The sequence below is a fragment of the Pogonomyrmex barbatus genome, unplaced genomic scaffold (genome assembly GCF_055798465.1).
Source record: "Pogonomyrmex barbatus isolate J1 unplaced genomic scaffold, ASM5579846v1 scaffold11, whole genome shotgun sequence".
Taxonomy (NCBI): domain Eukaryota; kingdom Metazoa; phylum Arthropoda; class Insecta; order Hymenoptera; family Formicidae; genus Pogonomyrmex; species Pogonomyrmex barbatus.
In genome coordinates, this window is record NW_028297107.1 from 2,182,960 (window position 1) to 2,209,821 (window position 26,862).

The 26,862-nt window shown below is 30.8% G+C and overlaps 3 protein-coding genes across 8 annotated transcripts; 2 read left to right on the forward strand and 1 right to left on the reverse strand.

Annotated features, from left to right (window-relative positions):
• Window positions 1-194: 194 nt before the first annotated feature.
• Window positions 195-4,791, reverse strand: crm (cramped chromatin regulator). Of its 3 annotated transcripts, none has more exons than XM_011637127.3 (11): window positions 4,457-4,791; window positions 4,043-4,289; window positions 3,706-3,966; window positions 3,411-3,614; window positions 2,925-3,115; window positions 2,290-2,784; window positions 1,578-1,742; window positions 1,338-1,481; window positions 854-1,156; window positions 645-758; window positions 195-560 (listed from the first exon to the last, which is right to left on the reverse strand). In XM_011637127.3, exons 2-11 carry the CDS (start codon window positions 4,227-4,229, stop codon window positions 456-458), a joined length of 2,169 nt encoding a protein of 722 aa, XP_011635429.2. In that variant the 5' UTR covers window positions 4,230-4,289; window positions 4,457-4,791; the 3' UTR covers window positions 195-455. The 3 variants fall into 3 exon arrangements, with proteins under 3 accessions (XP_011635429.2, XP_088927386.1, XP_088927385.1); XM_089071260.1 differs by having other exon boundaries at window positions 4,389-4,791; XM_089071259.1 differs by having other exon boundaries at window positions 4,043-4,791.
• A 1,655-nt stretch (window positions 4,792-6,446) lies between these two features.
• LOC105426063 (uncharacterized) lies at window positions 6,447-25,470 on the forward strand. Of its 4 annotated transcripts, XM_011637129.3 has the most exons (8): window positions 6,447-7,302; window positions 7,627-8,916; window positions 12,699-12,807; window positions 17,514-17,846; window positions 18,026-18,258; window positions 18,357-18,677; window positions 18,765-18,970; window positions 25,342-25,470. In XM_011637129.3, exons 2-8 carry the CDS (start codon window positions 8,624-8,626, stop codon window positions 25,365-25,367), a joined length of 1,521 nt encoding a protein of 506 aa, XP_011635431.2. In that variant the 5' UTR covers window positions 6,447-7,302; window positions 7,627-8,623; the 3' UTR covers window positions 25,368-25,470. The 4 variants fall into 4 exon arrangements, with proteins under 4 accessions (XP_011635431.2, XP_011635430.2, XP_088927387.1 ...); XM_011637128.3 differs by lacking the exon at window positions 25,342-25,470 and having other exon boundaries at window positions 6,451-7,302; window positions 18,765-20,358; XM_089071261.1 differs by lacking the exons at window positions 7,627-8,916; window positions 25,342-25,470 and having other exon boundaries at window positions 6,451-7,302; window positions 18,765-20,358.
• Window positions 25,342-26,491, forward strand: LOC105426094 (lipopolysaccharide-induced tumor necrosis factor-alpha factor homolog). Its single transcript, XM_011637169.2, has 3 exons — window positions 25,342-25,470; window positions 25,580-25,727; window positions 25,799-26,491. Exons 1-3 carry the CDS (start codon window positions 25,374-25,376, stop codon window positions 25,899-25,901), a joined length of 348 nt encoding a protein of 115 aa, XP_011635471.2. The 5' UTR covers window positions 25,342-25,373; the 3' UTR covers window positions 25,902-26,491.
• The last annotated feature ends 371 nt before the right edge of the window (window positions 26,492-26,862 follow it).

Consider the following 26,862-nt stretch of genomic DNA (forward strand, 5'->3'; position numbering starts at 1 on the left):
AACTGTCAAGATTCAAGACTAGGAGCCAATGTCGATATAAACAAATAATACAAAAAAGATGGCAAAAAAGATGAAAATTTATATAGCTATAGTTTTTATCATATGTGTCGATGCGATTCTTATCAACAGGACAACATACAGCGGTTTTTTTCAGGAAAAGGAACTGACGTGAGACATAATCATAAAGGAAACGGTGGTATTATATCATTCTATTGTTTTGCGTACAGTATTATACTATACATAATGCAAGGTTAAATTTGATTTTTTATAAATGATTATATATTATATATAATGTAATCTGTACAAAATGTAACAAATAGATATTTTTGTTGAGTCGTATTTAAAAAAAGCAAACAAAAAACGGCTAATCTTTCATGTGTTATAAATACGAAAGTATGAATTATTTATATGAATTATTTTATGAGAGAAGATATATTCTGTTAAGATATATTTATCTATTTTTTATTTTCGTCAGAAGCTAATTGCGATGCCAGATTTGCAAATTTTGCCATATAATCCACACTGTTTTCTCCCATAAGACATTGCATATGAGATACAACCTGAAATTTTATTAATAGGCTATAATAAGGACTTTAATGTAAGATAAAATAATATTTAATACAATTTTATATATTTATATTTACATCAGAAGAAGGACGAGTATCTTCCATAATCTGTTCACCCGCTTGACTTCTTTGCGAACCTTTCATAGGTGATTCAAGCTGTCCTAAGAAACTACTTAATGAAAAATCCGCAACCTATAATTCAATTGTTTTATTAACGTTAAATTTTTTCATAAAAAATATCGTGATATAGATCGCATTGTAATTATTGTATATTAATCATTAATTACCTCACTATTTAACCACTGATGCTCGCCTTCCTTAAGAATTTGAGTAGCACTAGTAATAATTGAATTGGAATTCTTTGCGTCCCCGCTTGTCTCCAGAGCATCCAAAAAGATTTTTTCCTGAGTCTCGTTTGCATTTACTGCTGTTTTATCAGTTTGCATTTGACATACGGAAGATCCATTTGCATCAGTTGTTAAATTTTCTGATGGCATATTTGGCGCAGACACAATAGGCAATACTCTTTGTACAACAAGACTTTTCTGTCTCACTGTTCTACCTCGTTTACAAAAACGTGTTTTAAATTTCTGTAATATATTTGTATAAATATTAATCTGATAATAATTGCTGATTAGATATGTTGTTAACATATTGTAAACAGCTTGCTTATTGGGAATCGTAAAAACAAATTTTTATCGTAACATTTTTCCAAAAATATTTTATTGAAAATAATTGTATTTTTATATATTAAATAATAATAGTACTTACGTCAAGTTGCGTCTTAAATGCATCAGCTGTACCAATCTTGTGATATGTTTGCGGAATAAGAGGTCTTCTAAACGTAGATTCTTTAATAGATGGAACTCGGGATGAAATTACTGTTTCGTTGCTTCCCGATGTGTTGTCATATACCTAAACAGAGTGATATTTCATAACAGAAAAAAATGGATTAATTTTGGAAAACAATTGGAGCCTCTGTCATTGAGCAAGATATTTTTTATTTCTTACTTTATTTGTACCGTAATTATGTTTTGCCAGTGACAATAATTTTTGTAAAACCAAACATAAATTATTATCACGCATAATATTTGGTGACGCTGAGTCAGTTGTATATTGCTCATTGGGTAGCAAATCCCACCAATATTCGAGTATAATCTTCGATTCACGACCAAACTGTTAAATTTAGAAAATTAAAAAATACTTTTGATAACGAGATGTAAATGCACAAACAAATTATGATTTTGTTTGGCAAGATTAAATATAATATGCTTTATCTTAGGTGATATAGTGATCTTGAACATCAAAAGCATCAAGAATTCATCATTTTGTTTGATAAAACAAAAGTCATTTTGAAGATAATAGCATTTTGAAACTGATTTAACAAACTTTTATTGCTTCTTCGAGTTATCACAGATTTTGTAAAAGAAAAATATTTCTGTAAGATTTCTTTGAGCTAAATAAAATCTCATTCTTTAATTGAAGGACAGTTTTTTGATTTAAAGATATCTTACAGACCTGGAAAACTTCTAAAAAAGTTAGCTTTAAAAAGTTCTTTGAAAATATTCAATAAAATATAGAGATTGCTATTTAAAAAATTCAAATATTTCTCTCAAAAATACTTAGTTTCCGAAATAATCTATTATCACTATATCAATCAAAACATGATCCAAAATAAGACAAAAGTAAGTACATAAGTAATATGTAATATTGATATATGCACCATTAAAAAGAGATCGCCCACAGTAATTGTATTCGCTTCTTCAACATTCCAACCTTTTCGAATTCTTTCAATAGTTTCTCTACCAGGAAATCTGTCAGGTTCTGAATGATGTTCAGATGATGATTTTTCTGTATTATTTATAATCGCTGGTTTCTCAGATATATTACTTCCGGTTTCTAAAAGATCTACGTCGCTACTAATATCTGGCAGTGTACAATTTTCATCGGTACGATTTGAGACCTTTTTATCCAATTTATATCGTTTAATGCCTTTTTTTCCTACTCCTTTTAAACATTGCATAGAGCCCAACAAATCTTCCTTTGAGCTTTTCAGACCAAGACGCTTTTCGTATGAATTGAAACTGACACTATTGCTAGTGAGATATTCTCCAAGATTAACCATTGGTAGAGCAATTTTACATCCTTCTGATGGAGCAACTCGCAATAAACAAGTATCTTTTATATCATTAGTAACGAGATTTTCTACAGTGGAACACTATATAAATAATATTTAAGGATTACTATTTATAAATATATTAATACAAATTTCAGTGTATATAATTGAAAATCTATACATTAAGTAATACTACATAAAAAAGAGTCAGAAATTAATATTGCAATTAAATATAAGGATACTGTGGTATATTTTGCAAGTCGCCATCGCTGTTGCAAAAATATTAATAAACTTGAGAGACGTCTCTGTATGGGAAGAAGCGTCCGAACTCTTGGATTCATGGATGCTGCTTGTACTTGCCACCAAGCTATATTGTTACGTGGTCGCAGTTCTATTGTTATTCTAGATGGTAATTTAATCTCCTCCTGCCAATCTGAAAATGTACTCTATACTTTGACATTAATTATTAACACAAAGAATTTAATATATTTGCAAATAATAAATCTATATGTACAGATGTATATTATAAATTTGTATGGAATCATCTTAGTTCATAAGGATATCATGAAAATAGAAACAGTATGAATTTTGTATCTCCAAATATTTTGCAATATAATGCAAACATATTGTTTATATATATATATATATATATATATTACTTTTTAAATATACTAAATATACTAAAAATATACTAAAAATATTTTAAATATACTAAAAATTTCAGATACCTTCTAATTGATTTAACTTTCTAAGCGCTCTACATATTGGTGTTTTAATTCTCATAGTTTTTCCTCTAAGTCTGACTTGTGTAGATCCCCAATATACTAATTCGTTCAATCTTAAATGAACCTTTTCATGAATACGAGGTAATTTTCTTCTGAGTTCACCATAATTTATTAGTCCATATAATTCCTGGGATGTTTTCTTGACATCTATAAACACATTATATGATTTGTAAAATTAGAATATATTGATATTATATAAACACTTATATATAATATTTGTGAATATAAATTTAACAACCTTCAGAAAATTTAAGATGTTTTGATATTTTTAGCCATGTTCTATAATAAAAATGTCGAATTTGCTCCTTATTTTTTATCATGGCATCTGAAAGACCACGCTTCTTGCCTTGACTTAAAAAGTAACTTTGCAGTGCATCAAAATCTTTACCATATTCATTGAGTGCTTTAAAAAACGTATTTTTATCTTCCATAGACCATAATTCACAAGAACGTTTAAGAGATTTTACTTTAACTTCTGTTGTTTCTTCATCTTTTGTATCTATGTTTATACAGAAGTTTCATTAAGCTTAATATTATATATTAATAATATTGTATAAATATTTATATCAACACACCCTTTTTTTCGATATTGTTAAGTTCATTGTCAATTTTGAACCTTTTAGTACCTCGAACAACACGAACTTGTGTATTTTTATTATCTATTAAAGATCTGGTTTCGGAATCTGTTTGGTTTACTTGAGAACATACAGGAGTGATATTACTAGATTCAATATCTTCACATTTTGCAGAATCTTCCATCATGCAAAACGTTAGTTATAATTTTTTTACAAGATATAACTGTCGTTAATATAAAAATCGACCCTACACATTGAATAATTAATTGAATAATTAATTGCGACAAATAGCATTATAAAAAATATAATAAAAAAAAATACAAATAAAATCTTTTATAATAATCACTTTATACTGCTAATGTTCAATTTAAATTAAGGTTACTCTTTATAGATTTCAATAATTCATTTTAATACCAAATTCCAGGGTAGACTTTTCTTCTTTAACTTCTTTTGTCTTGGATACTTAATCTTTACATTATATCATTTCTTCTTTTTTTAACATTGACAATTAAAGCAACTGTGAATTAACCTCTTTTCGCATCTTGTATTGTCAATTATAAGATTTTTTTTAGATTTGTTCCTCACTGTATTTAATATACATTTTCTTTTTGTAGAAAGAGGGAGCATATGTGAATTAAAATCTTCTCTTTACATACAAAAGATGAAGAGAAGCTCTTCCACAACCACAAATCATGTTAACAGGTGTCAAGAGATGGGGGACATGGAGACTCCAAACTGACATATAGCGAATTAAATCTGTAAAAGTTTGTCCCCTGATCGGTAGATGGCGCTAAATATTGGCTAAATATCACAATATACAAAATATACAAAAGTCGCAAATGATACTGCGATATCTCTTGTCTCTTGTTGGGTGGCCTACAGAAGGAGAAAGGTCAATATTTGCTTCAGTAACAGCATATATCTTGTTGCAAAATTGCTTGCCGAAGATAATTTAATATACGATAATACGATTATATCTAACTGTTTCAAGACTTTTATATCATTTGCTCAAGTAAAATAAAATTTTTTTACGTTGATCTTTATAATTATTAGCTTGTAAAAGAATTACGTGTATAATTATAATTTCAATAAGACAATTTCTGTTAAATCAGTTAACCAAATTAAGCTAAATTATAAAGTTAAAATCTGCCCGCAAACTCGTCGTGATAAACAACATCGTCACTATCGCATACATGCGTCTGAAATGTACAAACAATGTTGTGTCACATTCGATAACAGTTTGATTGAGTAGATTTCACTTCTCTAATTGTTTTGAAAAAAACAGTCGCAAGAGCGTCACAATAATATCTTCTCGCTTGAATATTAACTACTTCAAATACATCGCATCTCTACGTATTTCTATGTATGTATGATTGTATTTTTATAACGTGATTATTAGAATATTTCTGAAAATTCTAATAAAAACAAAATAACTTTTAAAGTAAAGATTACGTTTAAATATTTAAAAATTATATTTTATTTTACATTTTAACGTCGGATTTAGCAGTCACGATGTACAAATTGCTAGATACATCGCATCTCGAAAATAATTATTTTCAAATAATGATTTTATATATATATATTAATCGCTATTTATTCAAAAAATAAATTAATATCGGGTAAGTCTCGATGAGAACCTTATTCAAATTATAATCAAGAGAAAGTTTTTTTTAATTAAGTTAAGTTAACGATGTATATAGTATATAGTATATAGTACGATATAAAATAGTTTGTTAATTCTATTAATTCAGTCACATTAAAAGTTGCTTGAACAAAAAAGTAAGTTATAAGTTACATTAAAATTAAATTAAATTCTATTGAAAGTTAATTTAGAAAAATATTATTTATATTTTAAATTATAAAATGTGCAAATTTTCAAAATTATATTACTTCAAACAAAAAAAAACAAATATCAGATAAAACAAAGAATTTTTTTAAGATTGAAAAAATGTTAAAGAGTTGAAGTTAATGTGTTTTAAAAAGTAATTAAGTGAAACTAAAAGTTAATGCGTTAAAATTAACTTAAGTTAAAAGTTATTAATTCTTTAACTTTAGTACTTAACTTGTAATTTATTAACTAGTTATTACCCAATCTTGATAATACACAAGAGAGAGTTCTATATATAGACTATATACTTGACGAGTCGGAAATAATTCTTAACTTTCTCGGCTCAACTCATTTGATCCACATGGCAATTTCACTAAAACTCTGAAAAAAGAAAAAGCTTTTATTCGCTGTAAAATTAATGGAAATTATTTTTAATTCATATTAAATTAATAGAAATTATTTTTATTAAAATCATCTTTATTTGTCGAAGCTATATAAATTATTACAAGAGCTCGTATTTTCCATTTTAATTTTCATTTTATTTTATCGTAACTCGTAATGTGTAAATATTTGACAGATATCAAAATTGACGATATCAAAATATCGTCCATTTTCAAGTTCATTGTCTAATACGGGGCTACCATATCATCCATCCATGTGAATGACGCTCGCAGGATTTCTAAAAGATGAGCCCTACTACTCGCGGAGCGGAACGGTACACGAGACGAGCATGAACGCCCCTCCTTCTCCCCCTCGAGATCCCCTTTTCGCTGAGAAAGAACACGGCGGCCTATGGACGCTTCTCGCTTCGCCGGCGGGAAAGGTGGCGAGAGCGCGAAAAAAGGATCCATCCGACAGACAGACGGCAGTCGTCCGTCCGATCGGCGGTTAATGTACGAAGTACGCGCCGCGACGTGACGAGACGGAACGCGAAGCGGAGCGACGTGACCGCGGTCGATAGGACGCGTATCGGAGCGGGCTGGATTACACGGTCGCGCATGTTCCGTAGGTAGAGGAACCCGTTCTTTCATTTCGGTGGATCCCGCTCGGAGTTCACGGGAGCACACGGAATCGCGGCGACCGTGGTGCACGACGAAAATGGCCGCCTGACGACGGTGTCGAGGGGCCGAGGATCGTGTCGTACGCGCATCGATCGCGTGCGATCGACCTCGGAGGACGCGTTTCAAGTGCCGCGTCCTTGGGGGAGAGTGTTCCCCGAGTGTTCGCGTGTGGACGCTGAGAGGACATGTGCGAGCGTGCGGCCAAGATTGATCCTACCGTGTTGTGGAAATGAACACACAGGTTGCCTCCCCGTGGATGCCAAGTTCGTGGAACTCGCGCCGTTCCTATGGGTCTCGGAGCGTTAAAGCCGGAAGGAAAGCATGCCCTTCGACGTTCCTTGTTTACATACCTGTTCTTCGAGATATAGAAGGTAACAAGAACTTTGTGAAGTCAATATATATCCCCGGAGTAAGAAAAATGCTTTGCATGTTGTGTGTTTTCGTGCCATCCTTTATGCGCGTCGTTTTGCAAAGAAATTTTTAACTTAACAATCCTACTCAGCGATAATTCTGTACCGTCACTCTTGTTCCCTATGACTTATCGAATTGGGATTTATATCCAGAGATTTGATGACAAATCAGAAAAAATTTAAAAATTTTAATTCAAAGCTGTTCGCTTGTAAGTTTTATCAAGAACAGTTGAGAACTTACATTCTCATATTCTGTCTGGTTGTACAAAGTTCCACTCGTTTTAGGAAGTGGAAGATGTTTTAACGCGCCGACGGACGTAACGGAGAATCCTTGGCCCCGGAGGTCCGTTACCTCCGCGAAGGAGGTAAGAGAGCGAAGTGGGTAGAAGAAGCGCTACGATCCTGTTGATTTCCATGATTTTACCTGGCGCAATTATGAAAGAATACGGTCAATATCCGACATATCCGTGTGCGAGCAATCCGAGTGCGAGCGAAGACTGAAGAGGAATCATCAAGTTTATCACTGCCCGCTTAAATTGCCAACGTAAACGTCTGCGATATACCGAATATACAACAGAATATCTCGAATTAATGCGAAGCAAGGGAGTTCGGTTTCACGGGAAGGAATTTCGTGCGAGGCGACTTTACGATTGTGAATCGCACGCTTGAAAGGATTCTAACCCTGGAGTGAAATTCCGCGAAGTTGAAACGTTCAGTGTGAAACGAGGAAGTCGGCTTACGCCGAAGAAACTCCGTGTGTTCGAAGGAGGCGACAGAAAAGGAAAATATCGAGGTCGGCAGGAATTGAAGAGGAACGATGCGCGAGAAATCTCGATAATATCGATATATATATATATATATATATATATATATATACATGTATATATGCGAACAATGAGCATCGCCGATTTCCTTAGAATACGTACAAAGCTGAATTGATTGAGAAAGTAGAAAGTAGAAGCTCGATTTTTTAAAAATTTTTGTCAAAAAGTCCACATGGGAATAACGAGAATACTCAATAAGAATACTCAACATGTACTTTAATTATTTAAGCACTTAAATAAAAAAAATAGAGAAATAATCGAAGTGCAATAAAATTTTCACAAATTTTCACAAAAATATGGGAAAACGTGTTCTCGCGTAGCGAGTCAGCTGACAAGAGATTGGAGACAGTTAGAGGCCAGGCGTCAATCGGGGAGAATCGATCGACAACAGTGGGATCGTCCGGATGGGAGTATCGCCGCTGAGTGTCGCATTTCCCTGAAGCCGCACCTTCTGCTAGATGGAACGCAGGACCGATAGATATGGCGCCAGAGAGATGCGCCATTCGCGAAGTGAGGATTTGCTGGGCGCTATTTCTAGATCCCCTAGTCCGTGCGTCGATCTACCGACCACGGCGTCCGAAGACGATCTGATTGCAGCCAGTGCCCTCCGAGACTCGGGCATCTACGACGAGGCTGTCGGGAGCGCAGGGCCGTCGCGGCGCATTCTCTCGTCGTCGTCTAGAACGGTGGGAGTCCCCGTCGATCCGGAAGACTCCATTCGCGACATCGTCACCGAGAACGACCTATACAGGTCAGTGCAAAATAAGTTAAGGGGAAACGCATTCGAGAATGATAAAAAAGTAAACTTTTAACTTTTTAAATATAATATTTCCTGCACATTTTAAGTTATAGAATAATTTTTTGGATAAATGTTAAAGAACAAACGTTGAACATATAATTTCTTGGTGTTTTAAAATTTAAAAAGGAATGAAAAATTTTTTAATTATGCAACTTCGTTATTAAATTATATTATTTACGTTCTTAATACAAGAGTTTTCATTTTATATAAAAATGACAAATATATTAAAACTGCATATTTTATGAAATTTTATATTTTATTAAAATTTTGTTTCACGTTCTTAATTTATTTTTTCATAGTAGGTCACTTTCTTGTTACATGATTTCTCTCTTTCGTTTGCACACACACGCACACACACACACACACACACACACACACACACACACACACACGCGCGCGCGCGCGCGCGCGTATGCAAGAAGAATTGAAATCTTTATAAAGTTTAAATAAAAATCAGTAAATTTAAATTTTAAATTTTAAATAATTGTGAATAAAACTTATTGCTATTAATTTATCATTGCTATTTAATATAAAAATAATAAAGCAAGACATTACAATTGCATATTTATATTTTATTTGCAAATATGACACACAATATGAGATCATTGATTATTATCATTCCTTATGATAAATCTTGTCGCTTAATTATCAAAATCTAAAGAATTAATAAACATATATGTATAAGTGTGTTTATCTCTAGTACTTTTTTGCTTTCAAAGCTATTTTTGTAAAGTTAAATGGAATACTATGATACTACACCGATTATTCACAATATTCAATAACGAAAACGAGAATGGCCTTGGTGTCGCAAGGAAATCATTACGAATTACTCACCTCGTAATAAAGAAACGGAAACAAGCATCGTTTCTTTTCTAAACGATCTCGGGAGTGGCTTCCGGGAATCGCGATTACTTAATGATAATATAAATATTATTTTGATTGATCCTTATAAATATTATTTTGATTGATCCTTATTATTTTATAATTCGAAATCATAACGAGAATATCGACAATACATATGTATGTTTTAAAATTATCATATGTGCTTCTAATAATAAATTCGCTCAATTTAAAGTTGATTTTCATTAATATATTTATAAATATAAAAAAATTATCAATACTTCAGAATAAAAAAATTAACTCCAAATTGATCAAAGAATCTGTTGTGTATCTAAAGGTCATCTGGTGGATTTAAAGTGCTATAAGATATATCTTATTTCTCATATATTATTTTTTTAACAAATTCTTTAATTAATATGAAATCAACTTTTTTAGAAAAAATATTTATTATGACCTTTTATATTCAATATTTTATATTTTTTTTTAATTAAATGAAAATTTTTTTAATTAAATGAACTAATTTGTCATTAAAAATGTTATAAAAACGAAACGTTTTATGCATAGATATTTTGTAGAATATTATTCTCTATGAGAATTGGTCGCCTTTATGAAAATTTTGAGAAAATAAGTAAAATTCTTATTTGCTCCTTGAAGATTTTTAAAGTTTTCAATGGATTTTAGAAAGAATTCTGTCGATTAAAATAGTTAGAACACTATATAAAGATATGAATAACTAATCTCACAATTAATTTGTTTTATTTTTAACTTTAATTCTATGATTGTTAAGAATCGATAGAATTTTGCGGCGGGGTTATCAGATCTGTCAATACTGGATTTCAAAAAAAATAATTTATCTCTATGAACTTAGAAACTTTTGAAAACATAATCTTTAAAGCATTAGAACTTCTTCTAGAATTTAATTTTCTATCAAGTTCTGCCCCCGCAGAATTTGATTATTCTTATAACAAACATAGTGTTAAAATTAAAAACGAAAAAAATTATGATTCTTTGAAGTTGCTCTCTTTCTTTCGTATTTTTATATGGTATTTAATCATTTTAACCAACGAAATTTTTTTAAGATTGCTTGAGAATTCTAGGATTTTTCGTGAGACAATACTGCTTTTTACAATTATAATTCTGCTTTTTTTTTGTAATTTTAAAACAAGAGCTAAACTAACTTTACATAGATAAATTATTGATATGGGAATTCTCATGATATTTCATATCGAATAGATAAAAAGAACTAATACTGATAAATGAAAATATTCTGTTAAATGTAGTTATCTTTAATAACGTGATATCAATCATTTGCTATATCGATTAATTACTTTCACATCTTGTTAATTCCTTATTAATATCTTTGTCCACGTATCGTGTACGTAACGCACAACTTCATGATTTTGCGTAATTACTAGGAAGTTTATTAATTACCAGCATTGTTCAGAGAGAATTATCTTCATTGAGGATGTTTTGCGAAGAAAATTTCTAATTTAATCTCGACTATTAATCTCCTATATCTCCTATTCGTATATTTCTATAGCTTCTATTCATAAAAAATAGTAGTTTGCCATTAGGCAATATCAGTTGTGAAAGTCTAGTAAAATTAATTTCTCATCTTGAAATTCTTAAATAATAGACAAATTTTGTTTTCTCAAATTGTACAATACGTTACGGAGTAACAGTGAAACTTATTGTTAGTCATTTTTTCCTACATTTTAAATATTTTATTAAACATTTCTTGTGCAAAGCTTTTTACTTTTTAATTATCCACTCTTGCATATTTTCGATAAAATCGACATTTAATGACAAAAGAACGAAATTTGAACTCTGTTTACTTATTTTTCTTCATTATTACAATGGTAAACTTTTTAGCCTTCCAATCTTATACAAAAACGAAGGTCTGTGCAAAAATTCAGTTTACTTATATCTTTTCCAAGGTTTCAGTCTACTGTGACTAAGCTCTTAGCCTATGCCAAATTAATTCATTGTTCATCGTTTATACTTATATTTCATCCGATTCGATTGCAATATAAAATTCGCATAATCTTGAAATTCATTTCTTTTTATCCTTTTTGCACAGATAATATAAGTGGTTATTAACAAAATGAATCGAATATTTTTCTGACAGCTCTGGGATTTTTGGCGAGAGTTCGAACATGTCGTTTTCCCCACACGTCTCGAAAGAAAAACACGCCTGGAACATAATAGCCTCCGATTATGTCATCGACTATCGATTGCGCCGCAGCCTTGACGCGAGCTTCGTATTTCCGAGAGTGACTTTCGCACTTGGCGACTTTGTCATGACTTCGAAATGAATGTCGCGGGCCCAGCCAGTCTGGATCCCATTCGCTCGTCGGCTGCCGGAAGACAAGCGTTGCGCGTTGCGCGCCAACGCTTGGCTCACGCCGGCCACGAATCAGTCCGGATCGGTCCGAATGACGCGGCCGGCCGTGTAAAAGCGAAAGTTCCCGGGGACCAGCGTCTGCGAGCGGGTGTGCGAGCGAGTGTGGTGTGCGAGCGAGCGAGAAGCGGAGAGGAAGCCTCTCGACACAACAACGCCGGTGAAATCGATTTCGAGCGCGAGATCCATCGCGTACGCGAAATCCGAAGGCCTGGGGCCTGGAGGGGGAGGGGGGGGGGCCCTAAGTGGGACCAAAGCGCGCGCGAGCGCGCGCGAGCACATCCGGTACCATTTCTCCCGTTGTGATAATATAGTTGGGAACACGAATCGTGGATGGCCAACGTTGCGATGCGCGGCGATGATATGTACGACGAGAGACGCGTATCCGCGTACGTTTCTTACGATCCGATAGGAAGTCCAATGGATCCTTTTCTAAATTTCTTTTATCTTACTTACATATGCCACTTTGCTAAATCTATTGTTTCATCCGCAGATACGTCCTGTTCAAGCGGCACTACGACAAGTATGTGGATCTCGCAGAAAAATACAAGGAGGCGAAGAGCGTCGCTTACTATTTGGAGGAGCGCTATCACGAGATCAAGGTATGTCAAGGAAACTCTTTTGCTTTACAAATCTTATTATATGATCCAATTTAGGATCCGATATATATGATTTTAATTTGATCACAATGTGAAATTTTCTTTCTCGTAATCCAATTTACTGTATGTAAATACGAAGAGAATCTGACTTTTTCTAATTTTTCGAATTTCTCATTAGTTACCAATTGCATTATAGTAGATGCGCTCACTCCTTCGTTCTATTGTTGTATGTATTTTATAACATACAACAAAGGAAAATTGTGAACCCGGGTACCGGGCTTTCCCACGTTAAATCGCGATAGCTCGACTATTGTTGGAATGGCATGATACATCTATTCTCACGGTACATTTTGTTACTATTGTTGAAATCATTTGATTTGATCTCGCAATTTTTTTGCGTATTCTTTTGTCGTCTTTACAAAAACTACTAATTTCACATGCATTGTCGAGTACTTCCACTTCGTTTTATTCTTCCTTTGTAATTCAATTACACAATGACATTAGTTTCTTCATGCTTTAGGATTCTGCGCATTATTTTATAATAGATAACGAAAGTTGCGCGTTGTATCTTGTTGTTTCTCCACGATGAAAAGTAATAACCGTTGCAATAATACGGCATCTCATTTATTATTGCGAAATAATTAATTCAGAAATTAGAAATCTTTTCAATTTTCCGCCAAGTTTCTTTCACTTAACTTCTTCATTTCTAATTACCGGAATTTCGTTACGGGGAGGAACGTTAGTGAAATTCTACCATTAATTAATGCCATGCACGAGGGAGACATTCTCGATTAATTTGTTGGGATCCTTTTAAAATAGAGCACTCTACGAAATATCTCAAGTTACTCAAGTCCCTTGTTCAATTTCTTGATAGAAATAACGACAACGAGGCAGCGAATTAGAAGCCATGTTTTCCATCTGCTCGTTCGTGAAAGAAAACGTGAAACAATATAAAATTCCCCATGAAGCCAAACAAGAGCCTCGACTCGTTTTTTGTTCCTTCAACTAATCTAACGCGGAAGACAAATCGCATCCTATATAAATCACGAATGTGATTTGTGTCGCGATGATAATCATCGAGATGCGACCAAATGTTTTTCCACGATCTCTCAGCGCATGATGATGTTATCTCGCCGACTGATTATGAGCCAATTTGACGTAGCGAAATCGAGTCTCTTTTTTTCGAGGCGTTTCCCGCAAATTATTTCGTGAAACAGGAAGGACATCCGAAAGAATTTTATCAGAAAAGAATCAATTGATAAAAAAAAAGATTTATTTTTTCAAAACAAATTTTGTTTAATAGGTCTATCTTACTTTCTTGTTTTTATGTTTAAATTATTACTTCTGGTACACGTGAAACATTTCTAATTGATCTCAAGATCGCCGAGAATGATAAAAGTGTAAGTTTTAATGAAGAATTTTTTTCTTAACGAGATCGATCACGTAAATAACTTCGTTAAACCCTTTCGCTGTGTCTGATCGCAACGATCATGAAGACCGTCTTTCGCCAACAGGATCATTCTTGACATACCACTCGTGAAATTACTGAGCAAAACATGTTCTCAGATCTCACTCAGCGCAAAACCCTTTGGTCTTTAGGAACATTCTCCCGAAATTCTCTGTTTATATATATCTGTCGCTATTTTATACCCAAGGACACGCAATAAAATATCTTATGGCGACTAGAAAGATTTTTTAGGAAGACAAGATATTTTCAATCATCAGTCTCTAGAGAACATGACAATTTGCATTTTTCTGTTTCTTTTTTTCTGGACATAGTTTTCTTCTTCATTTTATGGCTCGATGATTTTTAACTTGTCAGTTTCTTTTATCGAATCGTAATCTCTCTTAATTTTTTCCAAGATTTAGCTTTTACATTATTTATATATTATATTTCATCTATTTTAAATATGATAATGCAGAATAATTCAGAATTTTTTAATTCTTAATAATCAAGATTTTATATGACTTAATTTGATTTAAAAGAAAACAATTTCTACTTTTGTTTATTTTTACATTTTTTTCCAGTATTTTAACCACAACAATGAAATTATTTTATTTTTATATTAACTTATTTTTATAATATTTTTATTTCATTCGATTGATGCATGAATATGAATATGGATAATTATCGTGCTTTAAATCATCAGAACATGAGTAACATTCCAAGGTGTTTGTAACCATAACCGGAAAAAAATACATGGCAGGATGTGCTATTCTTGTTATTCTAGTTTTCTTAGCTGTCTTCGGGTTCATTATCCGTTTTATTATATATCTAGCTTACCAGTCATTTGAATTTTTCATACCTAAGCTAGAATAATATTTGATGTATATTCTAGAACACGGATGTATCTTCTTTGTGTTCTGATTTTTTTATAAAGATTTGTCTCAATTTCGTTAATTTATGCGATATCTCTTAATAGATTTATTTATCCACATATGCACAGTAATTTATTTTATTATTTTATTATTTTATTATTTTAGATTGCAATATTTTCTTATTGCTATCATTTGCAATTTAAGATGTTATTAATTATGTACTTAGGAGAATAATAATGGATTTAAAATATAGTTCAAACCAGTTTGAACATATAACGAAACTGTTCAATAATATTTAAATATTTTGAATATATTTTTAACAATTTCGAATATTTTTGTTTTATATTCTGTTATTTCATACGTAATATAATAAAAACAATTGTATAATATGTTTAATCTAAAAGAAAGATCAAAAATAACAGTTAAGTTATCTTTTATTCTATCATTTCTACCGCGTCTTTCGACTCGGTTTCCGCTTCATCTTCTCTTACGGGATTCTCTTTGGGTTTAGTCGGATTTCCCACTTCATCTCTCACAGATAAGATTTTCACATGGGATCGAACGAGGTGTGACTCGAGAAAAGGATTGCGGTTTAATACCGCCAGCGTCGATGTCGATGTTTCACATTTCTGTGCGGTATCCTGTTTTTAATGTTGCACACCTCATTCATTTAATTGCACGAAAGTTTGTACAATTAAGGTAATTACAAGTTGTGGAGAACAGTACATGCAGATCGCTCTTTTTGATTCTTATATATGTTATTACCAAAATTGGTTGACATTCAGTCACAATTATAAGTTAAATAATAAAGTTAAAAAGTTAATAACTTTTAATCTAACCTAATTAATTTAAAATAAATTAATTTTCGTTACTTTTTAAAATACACTAGCTTTTCAACATTTTTCCAAATTAAAATTTTTTGGTTTATTTTACAATTGTTTTATTATTTAAAGTAATCTAATTTTTAAAAACTAGAAATTTGGTCTAATATAAATAATATATTTCTTAAGATTAAATTAATTTAATTTTAATATAACTCTTAATTAATTGCTACTTTCTTAGTCGTGCAAAACTTTTAACGTAATTTGATTAAAATTTTATAGATCATTAATTTAACTTAATTGAAAGAGTAAACTATAACTTGCGCAATCCTAATAATTACTGAGTGCTTTTTTTATTATCATCATTTGTCTTTTATTTCCTTTAACATTTAGGTGTTTCATATCGATAATTAAATTAGAAGTAGGAAAGTTCATACTTTGCAGACAATTATTATATAAATTATTAATAATTATTATATAATTATTTTCCATTTTGCTATAATCGGTCCGTGAATTTCCTTCGGCATTTCCGACTTGCCATTTTCCCGTTTCTTCGTCGTAAGAAAGTTTACTGGAGAAGAACCTGGCATTCTCGGTGCGTCTTTGCTGGCGTTCATCAACCTCTCCAGCCTTGCTTTACCTACCTAGTTGACCTACAATGTGGCTGACTGGCCACCGCTAGACAGAACTAAAAGCGGCAGAAGGGAAATGCTGAGCGTGCGTCATCGGTCGGTGTCATGCAATCGTGCGAAGTCGAGTTTAGACGCGGGTCACCGATGATTGTCAGCGCACATCGATACCGATTATGCGAAATCACTGAATAAAATTGTTGGCAGCGGTTCTAAAACGGCGTTTCTAACGGAAATTCCAGAACGAATTCTCACAGAAATTTTCACGAAAATTGCCTAACGGATCTAAAATTTCATCAAAATAATATCATTGACATAGACTTTTATAAACATTTTATTTATCCATATATTTAACGAAATATATTCTTTCTTAGGATGACTGTGAAAATATCTTTGTTCTTCGCAAACGTTGAATTAAAATTTTCCTTCATCCTGCTCTTGATATGACAAATCGACGAAATAATTTCACGATTTTTATTACAATATTAGAATATCAGATTTAAATGGAATGAGAATAATAGTATTTTCGATTGCAGCGAATTTGAAGAAGATTCATCAAATATATAACTTGCAAATTTTCATAAAGAAAATCCAATGTTTTCTTAAAGTGATTAAATCAGATTAATATCCAAATATTGAGCAGGTTTCCTTTGTGATTAGAAGATATTGAAAAGCACGTAATAAAATAAATTTATTTCAAGTTGTATTTAAAAATTTTTTAAATTTTATCTTGAATATTTTTAATAAAAGTACTTGAAAAATCCGAAAATTTTTAGAAAATGTTTCACAATATTTGAATTGAATAATCACCCTGATTGAAAAATTACAAGTATCAGGATCTTATTTTTAAAAATATTTTCAAGACATTAGCACTTTAATGAGGTTATTCTAAAATTTTTATCCTTCTGACCTAAAAAAATTATGAAACTTTTTTTTAAAGGCCGAACGAGATAGATTGGAGGATGCTCGAAGGAATCTGGAGAGACGATTGGAAGGTTGCGAGTCGGAACTTCGTGGCAAAGAGGATGAGCTCTTCTTGCAACTGGAAAGAAGTTTGCGGCTGGAAGAAGAGATCGAACGAGCTAAGGCCGAGAGAATCAGTTACATGGAGGCGCAAGATCGATTGGAACAACAACGGGAATCTGCTTTTCGTCGTTTACGGATGCAACTCGAGCAGAACGAAATTACAAGGCGGGATCTCGAGAGAGCGCGGCAAGATGTCATCCGGCAGGCCACTATTATTCGTATTGAAAGAGACACTTTAGAAAGAGAGGTGAGCATTTATTCGTTACATCAAACTGTATACCTTGCATGATTTTCCCTCAGAAGGATTTTATTTCTTTTATATTTACGCTTTTATTTATAAATTGTTTGTTTTTTTATATGCTTATCTATTTTTTGATGTGATGTAGACTGATCATCTATTAGCCTACTTTCAATTGTTTCTTTCAGAATGAAATGTTGCGGCAGAGATTGAGAGTAGAACGAGACGAATTAGGAGCCGAGCGACGCCGCCGAGAGGAAGGTGTTGCGGCATTAACGAGAGAGACTATCGCATTGAAACACGCAACACGTCATTTGAGCGCCGCGACGTTTCATGCAACGTCCTGTCGGAATCGTCGTCGATGCTCCATCTGCATATACGCTAGACGTACTTTTGCCAACATCGATAATTATCGTGACAAGTGGGTAACTTTAAAAGATTCATTAGAGAAAGTAAAATTTGTAGTATACTCCAAAAACTATATCGCATCGAATGTATTTTGAACTTTGCTCCTTGCAGTGGGAATCTCTTGCAGTGCCTTCAAACACCCTTACAAGATCTTCGTAATTGGTTACGACCTAATGTGATGTCGTCGGCCTGCTCGTCTCGAATTCCGCAAATCGAGTCGCCTAATCGTGAAATTTCTTACATCGACGACTCTAGTGTCGATAGTAGCAGCAACGGTAGCACTAACAGTCGCAGCTGCAGTAGCAGTACTAGCAGTAGCAACAGCGCTTACGACGACGATGCATATCCGAGCATTCCCATAGCCGAACCTTCTCTTTCTTCGGCCACTTCTAGTGTCCCACATACCGCAAGAGCCTTTTCCTCGGATTCAGGGTTTGTTTAACCGGAAAAAGATGTTATAATAGTAACTATGTTAATGTTTGCCCATACTTATTTTCTTCATTATAATTGTTTATTCAGGTTTTCCTCAGAGATAGGGGATCGCAGATCGCGATGTTATGATAACGTTGGCAGCAGCACCAGCAGTAGCAGCGGCAAGAGCAGAAATGTCAGCGAATCGTTAGATAGCAACGAAGTTGATGATCAGAATGCAAGTGGAAGGGACGGACTTACCCGTTCGAGATGGACTTCTTCCTTTCGCAGATTACTCGGACGAAAATCGAAGAGTAAGCTCGATCGTTCCTCAGGAACTGGCAAGACTGATGAACCGCGATGAACTATTTGTATCGAAACAAAGATTCGACACAAATATATTATCCCGTCCTCTTCCCTCTTCCAAAATAATCCTGTGGATAAATCCAATTCTTAATCGAAATGAAGCATGTTCTTCATATGAAACGTTTCTTCATGCTTTTTAGAAAAAAATTTCTAAAATTTCTTGAAAGAAATCTTTCTTGAAGATATTGAAACTGCCGAGATTTGCATACTAATTTTTTGGGGAGGATAACGTACTAGAGGATTTATATATCAATTCAGGGATCTTGGAATTCCTGAGAAACTAAACTATAAATATATAATGTATGTTTTGAAGCTTCTTATCTTCAGAGATATAATCGTGACTTTATTTTTTTCAAGATTTATTATAAATTATATTAAAGATGATTCAAGAAACAATAGATATCTTTTAAAATATTAGAAATAATATATAACTTTTAAGTCCCTATCTACAATGGAAGAAATATTAGGAATAAGAATAAATATTAAATTTTAGAAATAAAAATTCGAAATAAAAATCAAATGTAACACATAATCAATGCAAGTAGGTATGACTATATTTTATACTTACTTGGATCCATTATGCGTTGTGCTTAATCTTTATTCTGAATTTTCATTTTCAAAATTTAATATTTATTTCTGTTTCTAATATTTTTTTCATTGTGTATAGGATCTAAAACTTTTTATTTTCTCCTTCTTTGTATAATGTCGCATACAGGAATTTTTAATAAGAATTGTATCTTATCCTCCAGAATCCAGAAATCCTAAGCGTAGATTTTAAGATCTTTTATCTAATGTAGGAATTGAATTTTTAGCAAATTAAAGAGAAATACGAATATACATAAAAGTTAAATTATTAGAAATAATCGCAATCGATCGAATTTGTAAGTATTTATTAGAAAAATGCATAGATGAATTTTAAAGACTTTGAATTTTAAAACGTAAAGATTTTGAGATTTAAAACATAATTTAAAAGAATTCGAATCGAACTATAATTATAGTGCGTTATTGTTTGCATTCCGAATATTTCTTACGTTGTTATATTTTATTGTTATCACGGCGATTGTTAATGTATTTGCCAAAGAATACAGTAACTTATAAATGCAAAAGTCATCAATTAATCGCCATTGAATTAGAGTTTTAAATTTACGACAATTTTTTGTCGTTTGTCAATATTATATCGTTTGCGAGAAAAGAGCCAGCCCTTTAAATATGTCTCTTAAATATGGTGGAAATGGATGGACCAAATGCTGACATGTCACAATTCTGTTAGGATGTTGTAAAATGTAGGAAATTCCAATATGAATATTATACAAATAAAAATATGTATACGATGAAAGATGTCTTTTAATATGTCTGTTAAATATTATTTTCAAATTTTTTAATTCTATCAAGAAAAATCGAAAAATTTTAAGAGCATCATTATTAAACCATAAGTTTCATAAGTTAATAATTATAAAATTAACAAGATTAATATTAAACATAAGACATTGATTAAATAATTATTATTGATTTAAAACAATATAATTGAAGATAAAATTAATTAAAACATTTATAATGCAATGTATTATATAAATACAATAATTGCTCATATCTAAAAAATTATTTTTCAATAATAATTATACGCAAAGTTAATAAATAATGTCAAATTGTATGTGTCAAATTTAATAAAAATATTCTTATTAATTATTTAATTTCTTAAAGAAATAAAAAATTATTTGAACTATGAATCCAAAATAATAATAAATTTTTTAAACATAACTTCTTGAAATACTTATAATATTCTAAATTCAATATTTAATGAGTACAAATACATTATATTCTCGATTAAAAATTAAAAATTTGCTTTTCCGTGAATATTGGTGCGATTGTAATTTTCTGTGAACAGTACAAAAATAGCACATTTTTATTTTATCGTTATCATGTATTATTGGTTATTATCTGTTGTGTGGAATATTAAATCAATTTTTAATTTAAAAAGATCTAGATTATTTTATTTTTGATAAAAGATAATACCTTGCCATAAATACATATCTTAATCATAATTGTGTAATCTATCTAAAAATGTAAAACTCATAAGATACTTACTCATCGCTCAGTTTGTTTAAAGCAGTTACGATATGATATCACATTTTCAGAATCCATGAGAAATCTATGAGATAAATGACTTCTGTGAAACTTTAACTTGTTTATTGATTGATTTTTTAGCAATTTCAAGTAATTATATACTTTTCCAAGCATGCTATCTTATTAATAAAAATAGAAATATTAATTTTTTATTTGATGTAACTTGTGAAAAGAAAAAAATTAAATTAAAGACGAACTAAAAGCAGAAAATATTTATAGAACTAGAAATGTTTTTCGTAAACGTCTACATATTGAATTAATGTCTAAAATTAAATTAATTTACATTTGATCGAAATGACCTTGATATTTAAATAAAGTTGCAATTTAAATGGAAATTATGTTATATTTTATATTCTTTTTGATCGATATTTTATATTCTTTTGATTACATAACTCTTGCAGCAATATTTTCATATGACGCATGAAACTTCTTTTCCTTTTTTTTCCTTTTAATAACAAGAATTTTTCTACTACGTAAAATAAATATGTGAATTATGACATGTGTGTAAAGCGGGAGAAGGAGGAAACGCCCATGTATAAATTTGTACATAAATTTATACATAAATATATAAGTATCGACTTTTTATTCGAAATCAAAATGAAGATTAAAGTTTACGTTGTCTCGATCGTTTCTTCAATTATTTCCAGTATATCATCACTTTCGATCACACACAAGCACAAATTCATAATACGCTTGTTTGTTCCCCCACTCATGTGAATTTTGCCGTTGAATATAAGGAACCAGTACATAGAAGCAGCGCAGAGACCACATGTACTTCATTCGCGCTGATAATTCCGGTAGTCGATATTAGTGCCGTGTCGCGAGCGTTCAGCGTTCTCCAACGTGCATTCTTGCACGTGCAACAGGTACGCCTACCTATTAATAGATCGGAGCCAAAGAGAATAATACGAGTTCGCAAACGACCAAATAATTATTCGCACGCACAGCCTTTGGTGCTTGCAACTTGTGGACGAAGAAATAGTTCGCGTTTGAAAAGAAAAATGTGTCAAAATTTTCAAGTGTTAAAGAGAAGGACGTTACGAAAGAACGTCTGTTTTCACCATGCTCTGATAATGCTAGTTAAATTTACAATTTACATAACACTTTTAGTGCGCCTGTATAAACATATAACACGTTACATGTCGAGTTAGCTCTCCCCACGTAGTGTTTGCATCATTTCTAAAATTTTCCGTTACGTTTGATATTTTCGCTATTAGATATAATATTTTTATAAAATATATTATTAATTATTAATATTAATTAATATTAATTATTAATATTAATTAATATTAATTATTAATATTTATAATTAATTATTCTATATGTTTAATGTCAAAAAATGATCCGTCACATTGTCTACATTAGTGCATATAGCATAGTGACTTGTCTCGCGATATCACGCATTCTCACGTTTAAACTCGATTTTTTTATATGTTCTCATCATATGTAATTGTAACGAGCATCATTGGATTCCTCGTGTCAAAAACTTATTTTCCCCGTGTACAGCAAAAATAAGCTTTTTCACTTTAACACTCTTCCTTAATGAAATATAAAATGCTAACAAAAATATAGCAAAACTTGTTAATAAAATATGATGATGAGTTGATAGGAAATCAGCTAGCTTGGAAATATTTGCTATATGTATAGCTTAATGTAGATTAAGAAATAGAATCTATAAAACAGAAATAGAACAGAATCTATCTACTCAACGATCTTTGCTGTCAGAACTTGTCAAGTTCTGTGCCAATGCAACACGATTTTAACATAATTGAATTTATAAAAATATTTTGAGCTAATTTGCTGCTAATCAGACATATTTTGTATATGTAGATGTATTAACATTATTAATATACATATTTTTTAATTAACATTTTCATAAAAATAATTAATAATGTAGAGAAAAAGAGAGATAGAGAAAGAGAATGATGATATAACTCAACTTATACGTTTCGTACATATCTAATATCGTACATATCAGTTATTCAACTGCAATAAATACTCGATCAAGGAAAACTTGTGACCTCGAAAAAAAAGATCAAATCAAAGTAATATCGAGTTATCCTCAATTTACATCACGTATTGCTCGCTTTTGAGAAACGAGATGCGAGACTTTCCTTATCGGTTATCTCTGTTGAAACGTGGCCACTAATTTATCGGAGGTGACGTGACGCTTATATTATTCATCTGGTGATACCGAACAGATCGATTATTATTTAAAGGACACGTTTTGTTTCGTCCAGGAATCATAAATTTTGTAGGGCAAATTTTAGGTGACAATAAAAATAAGAAAATGTACAGAATGCTAAGCAATTTTTTACTCTTTAAAATCATTAGTTAATTTTTTTATGGGTATATATTTCTCATTTTTAAATTGATGAAAAATTAAAAACAATTGATAAGAAACTAGCTCTTTCTTTAAATAAATTTCAAAAAATTATTACATTAAAAATTTTAATTTTTTTTTAAATTGAAAAATAAAATCAAAATGATATGACATTGAAGTTGATGATTCATGATTCATGACTCATATATAACATATATAACAGATTTATAAACTTGTTTTTCCTAGCTAAACTTCTTATTATTTATTCATCTTTCCTCTTTTTTTTCCCACGTTAAAAGAAAAAGAAAAGATAAAAAGATATCTATTTGAAAAAAGAAACAGAAAAGATAAACATGTAAGAAATTTAATTAAAAAGAACAGATCTTACATGCACATGATATTTGATATGTAGATTATCAAGCTTCTGCGAAATGTTCTGATAAAAAAAATTTAGCACAGGCTGATTATTATGAAATTTAACACAGTTAAATTAAAATAAAAAATTTCTGAGAAAATTAGAATGGTAAAGCAAATATTTCACCGGCATCAATCAATACATTTTCCATTTGTTCATTTATTTCAAGAAGCAAAAATTAAAGTTTTAAATCAAAAAAAAGATTATGAAGATGATAATCAGTTATCGAGAAATATTATATTGTATATTCTGCGAATAATGATAAGGTTTTTTTGTCTCCTTCTCTTATCTGGATAATATACATTTCACAAATTACATAAAATAAGACTCTCTCTCTCTCTCTCTCTCTCTCTCTCTCTTTCTTTTGTGTTTTATATATGTACGTGTAAATATAATTATGGAGAAAATTAGTTTTGAAAAACTAATAATTTGCTAAAAAGTAATGAATTGTTACAATTTTGGCTGTGGTTGAAAAGTAATGAATTGTTACAATTTTTCACCAAATTTTAAATTTTAATCTTTCTCTATAATTCGTTTATGTCTACTCCATATATACATTTATATAAAATAGTGTTGTCATATACACATACATAAGATATAAATTTTCCATATACATATATGTATAAATTTGTAAATTTTATTTATTACAGAATGCCAGAATATAATAACATATAATGGAAAATTGACAGAAATTGAACAAAATTTATTTCATTATTTTCATTATTAATTTTTCATTATTTAAATAATATATTTCATTTACAAAATAATAAATTCTGTTTGATTTCTACTAGCAATTTATTGCTAAAGTCATCATTTTCTGCTGGCAAAATACGAGGTTAATTTGTTTGATTAAATAATTGTTTGCACAGTTAACTAGTACATAGTCTTATGTATATGCAACCTGACAGTCATAAAAAATTTGTTTAGATTTCTAGATAAATCAACTTATTATTGATGTATGTTTTGCTTATTGGGTTACGCTCTTAATTCATTCTCTTCTATATGCAGCTCGATATAAAACGATATAAGAATTCGATAGAAATATCATTGAGATAATTGCAAGGTGATATGTCAAATGTGCTTTTCGTTTCTTAAAATTGATCTGTCCTTGGAACAATAAAGTTTCTCTAAATAGGTCTATTTTTATCTGGTAACAAAACATTTGCAATTACGCCGTAATTTAACTTAAAGTTTGTTGCATTTTCAAATTATTAATTTATTTTTTTCCTTTTCAATTGCGTTGTAATAATATCATAATCTTATATATTGAAGCGAAATGTAAAAGAATAATTATTATGAAAATATATGGGATTGCAAAATCAAGATACGTAACAAAATTATGTTCGTGTGAAATTTGCGATAATCTATATGACCTAATGTTTTTCTTACATACCAAGAGCGAATGATTTGGCGTCATATAAAATTCTAATCTGTTTATATCTTTTTTTTGCAAACAGACGGCAATCAAAGAATAACCAGTTAATTCTAAATGGAAAAAATGGACCCACCTAGTTACACGTCACCACCATATCCTTACCCACAGCCACCGCCAACAATGCCGCCACCAACGATGCCACCGCCCCCACGTAAGTATGAAATAATAAAATCTTAAATTATAGAAAAATGAATAATGTTTGTAATACATACCTGATCGTCTGAAATTAATAATCTTGAAAATCAACGTGTGTTTCACAGATACGGTACATGTTGTATCGACTGTGGGCTTCGGCAAGGAAAGTCAACATATGACCTGTCCACATTGTCATGCAAGTATAGCTACACGTGTAAACTCAGAGGCAAACACGAAAACACACTTGTTTGCACTACTTCTGTGTATAATAGGGTAAGAAATTTCGAAATATAAAATAAGATGATCCTTTAGAACATATATTAAACCCAATACATTTTTTCTAGGTGTTGGTGTTGTGCACCATGTCCTTATTGCATGGACAGTTGCATGGTACAGAAACATTATTGTCCAGCGTGCAATTCTTATCTTGGATCCACTGAAAATTAATCAATTCTAGCTGCGATCGAGACGTATGGAAATACTATAGAATTATATTATCATCGATTAAAATTTACACGATTCATGAAAACGACATTGTTCTTATCACGAATATTTAAGTAACAATATCACCGAATTGCTTGAACAAAGAAATGATTCCAGAAGATTCTATTTACGTAAGAATTTACAAAAATCCACTTACATTGACACATTCTCGCGTGTGCGGATACACGGAGAGAAAGAGAAGATTTTAATCTTTATTTTATAAATATTTTATAAATATTAATATTATAGACAAGAGAAAATATATATAAGTTGTATGTATTAGATTATTATAATTACTTTTTATATTGTTCGCAATATATCTTGTCATATCTATGATTTTGCATTATATGTATGTATATATACATATATATATAGATAAAATTTTATAAAATTATTATACATACTCGACATATTAATGAGTAATGCAAATTTTATATAATATTGTTATACAACAATAGTTATATTATAATACCAACGTTACACATATACATATAATATTATAAACTATATTATTCTGTATCAATAAAATTGATTTAAAAAATTTAAAAAGATAACATTCATACTTTTTGTCAAGTAGTGTAAATGTGATGATTTATAATATTTTTAACGACATACAAAGATGTAATCGATTTTAATTAAAACGGAAAATACAATTATTATTTTGACTAACATCTACTAACATCTATTTTATTGATAAAAATGAAATTATTAATTGTTAGTTTATCACATAAAACAAAAAATGGTCAAATTTAAATGGTCAAATTATATAGACAGAACATTTTTTATAAACAATTCTGCTTATCGACTCAACTTGTTAGTTAAATTGAACTTAACTGAAATCGTCTAAAATAAAATTGTCATTTAAGTGGAAATTATTTAATTTTTCAATAATCTATATATTATGTATTAAAGTAACATTTTTCGT

Coding starts and splice junctions, on each gene's coding strand:
- crm (XM_011637127.3), bottom strand. CDS start 4,229: ATGATGGAAGATTCTGCAAAATGTGAAGATATTGAATCTAGTAATATC. Junction 1,482..1,577: donor ATAATTACGGTACAAATAAA/GTAAGAAATAAA, acceptor CACTCTGTTTAG/GTATATGACAACACATCGGG. Junction 1,157..1,337: donor CATTTAAGACGCAACTTGAC/GTAAGTACTATT, acceptor AATATATTACAG/AAATTTAAAACACGTTTTTG.
- LOC105426063 (XM_011637128.3), top strand. CDS start 8,624: ATGGAACGCAGGACCGATAGATATGGCGCCAGAGAGATGCGCCATTCG. Junction 8,917..12,698: donor ACCGAGAACGACCTATACAG/GTCAGTGCAAAA, acceptor TTTCATCCGCAG/ATACGTCCTGTTCAAGCGGC. Junction 12,808..17,513: donor AGCGCTATCACGAGATCAAG/GTATGTCAAGGA, acceptor TTTTTTTTAAAG/GCCGAACGAGATAGATTGGA.
- LOC105426094 (XM_011637169.2), top strand. CDS start 25,374: ATGGAAAAAATGGACCCACCTAGTTACACGTCACCACCATATCCTTAC. Junction 25,471..25,579: donor AACGATGCCACCGCCCCCAC/GTAAGTATGAAA, acceptor TGTGTTTCACAG/ATACGGTACATGTTGTATCG. Junction 25,728..25,798: donor CTACTTCTGTGTATAATAGG/GTAAGAAATTTC, acceptor CATTTTTTCTAG/GTGTTGGTGTTGTGCACCAT.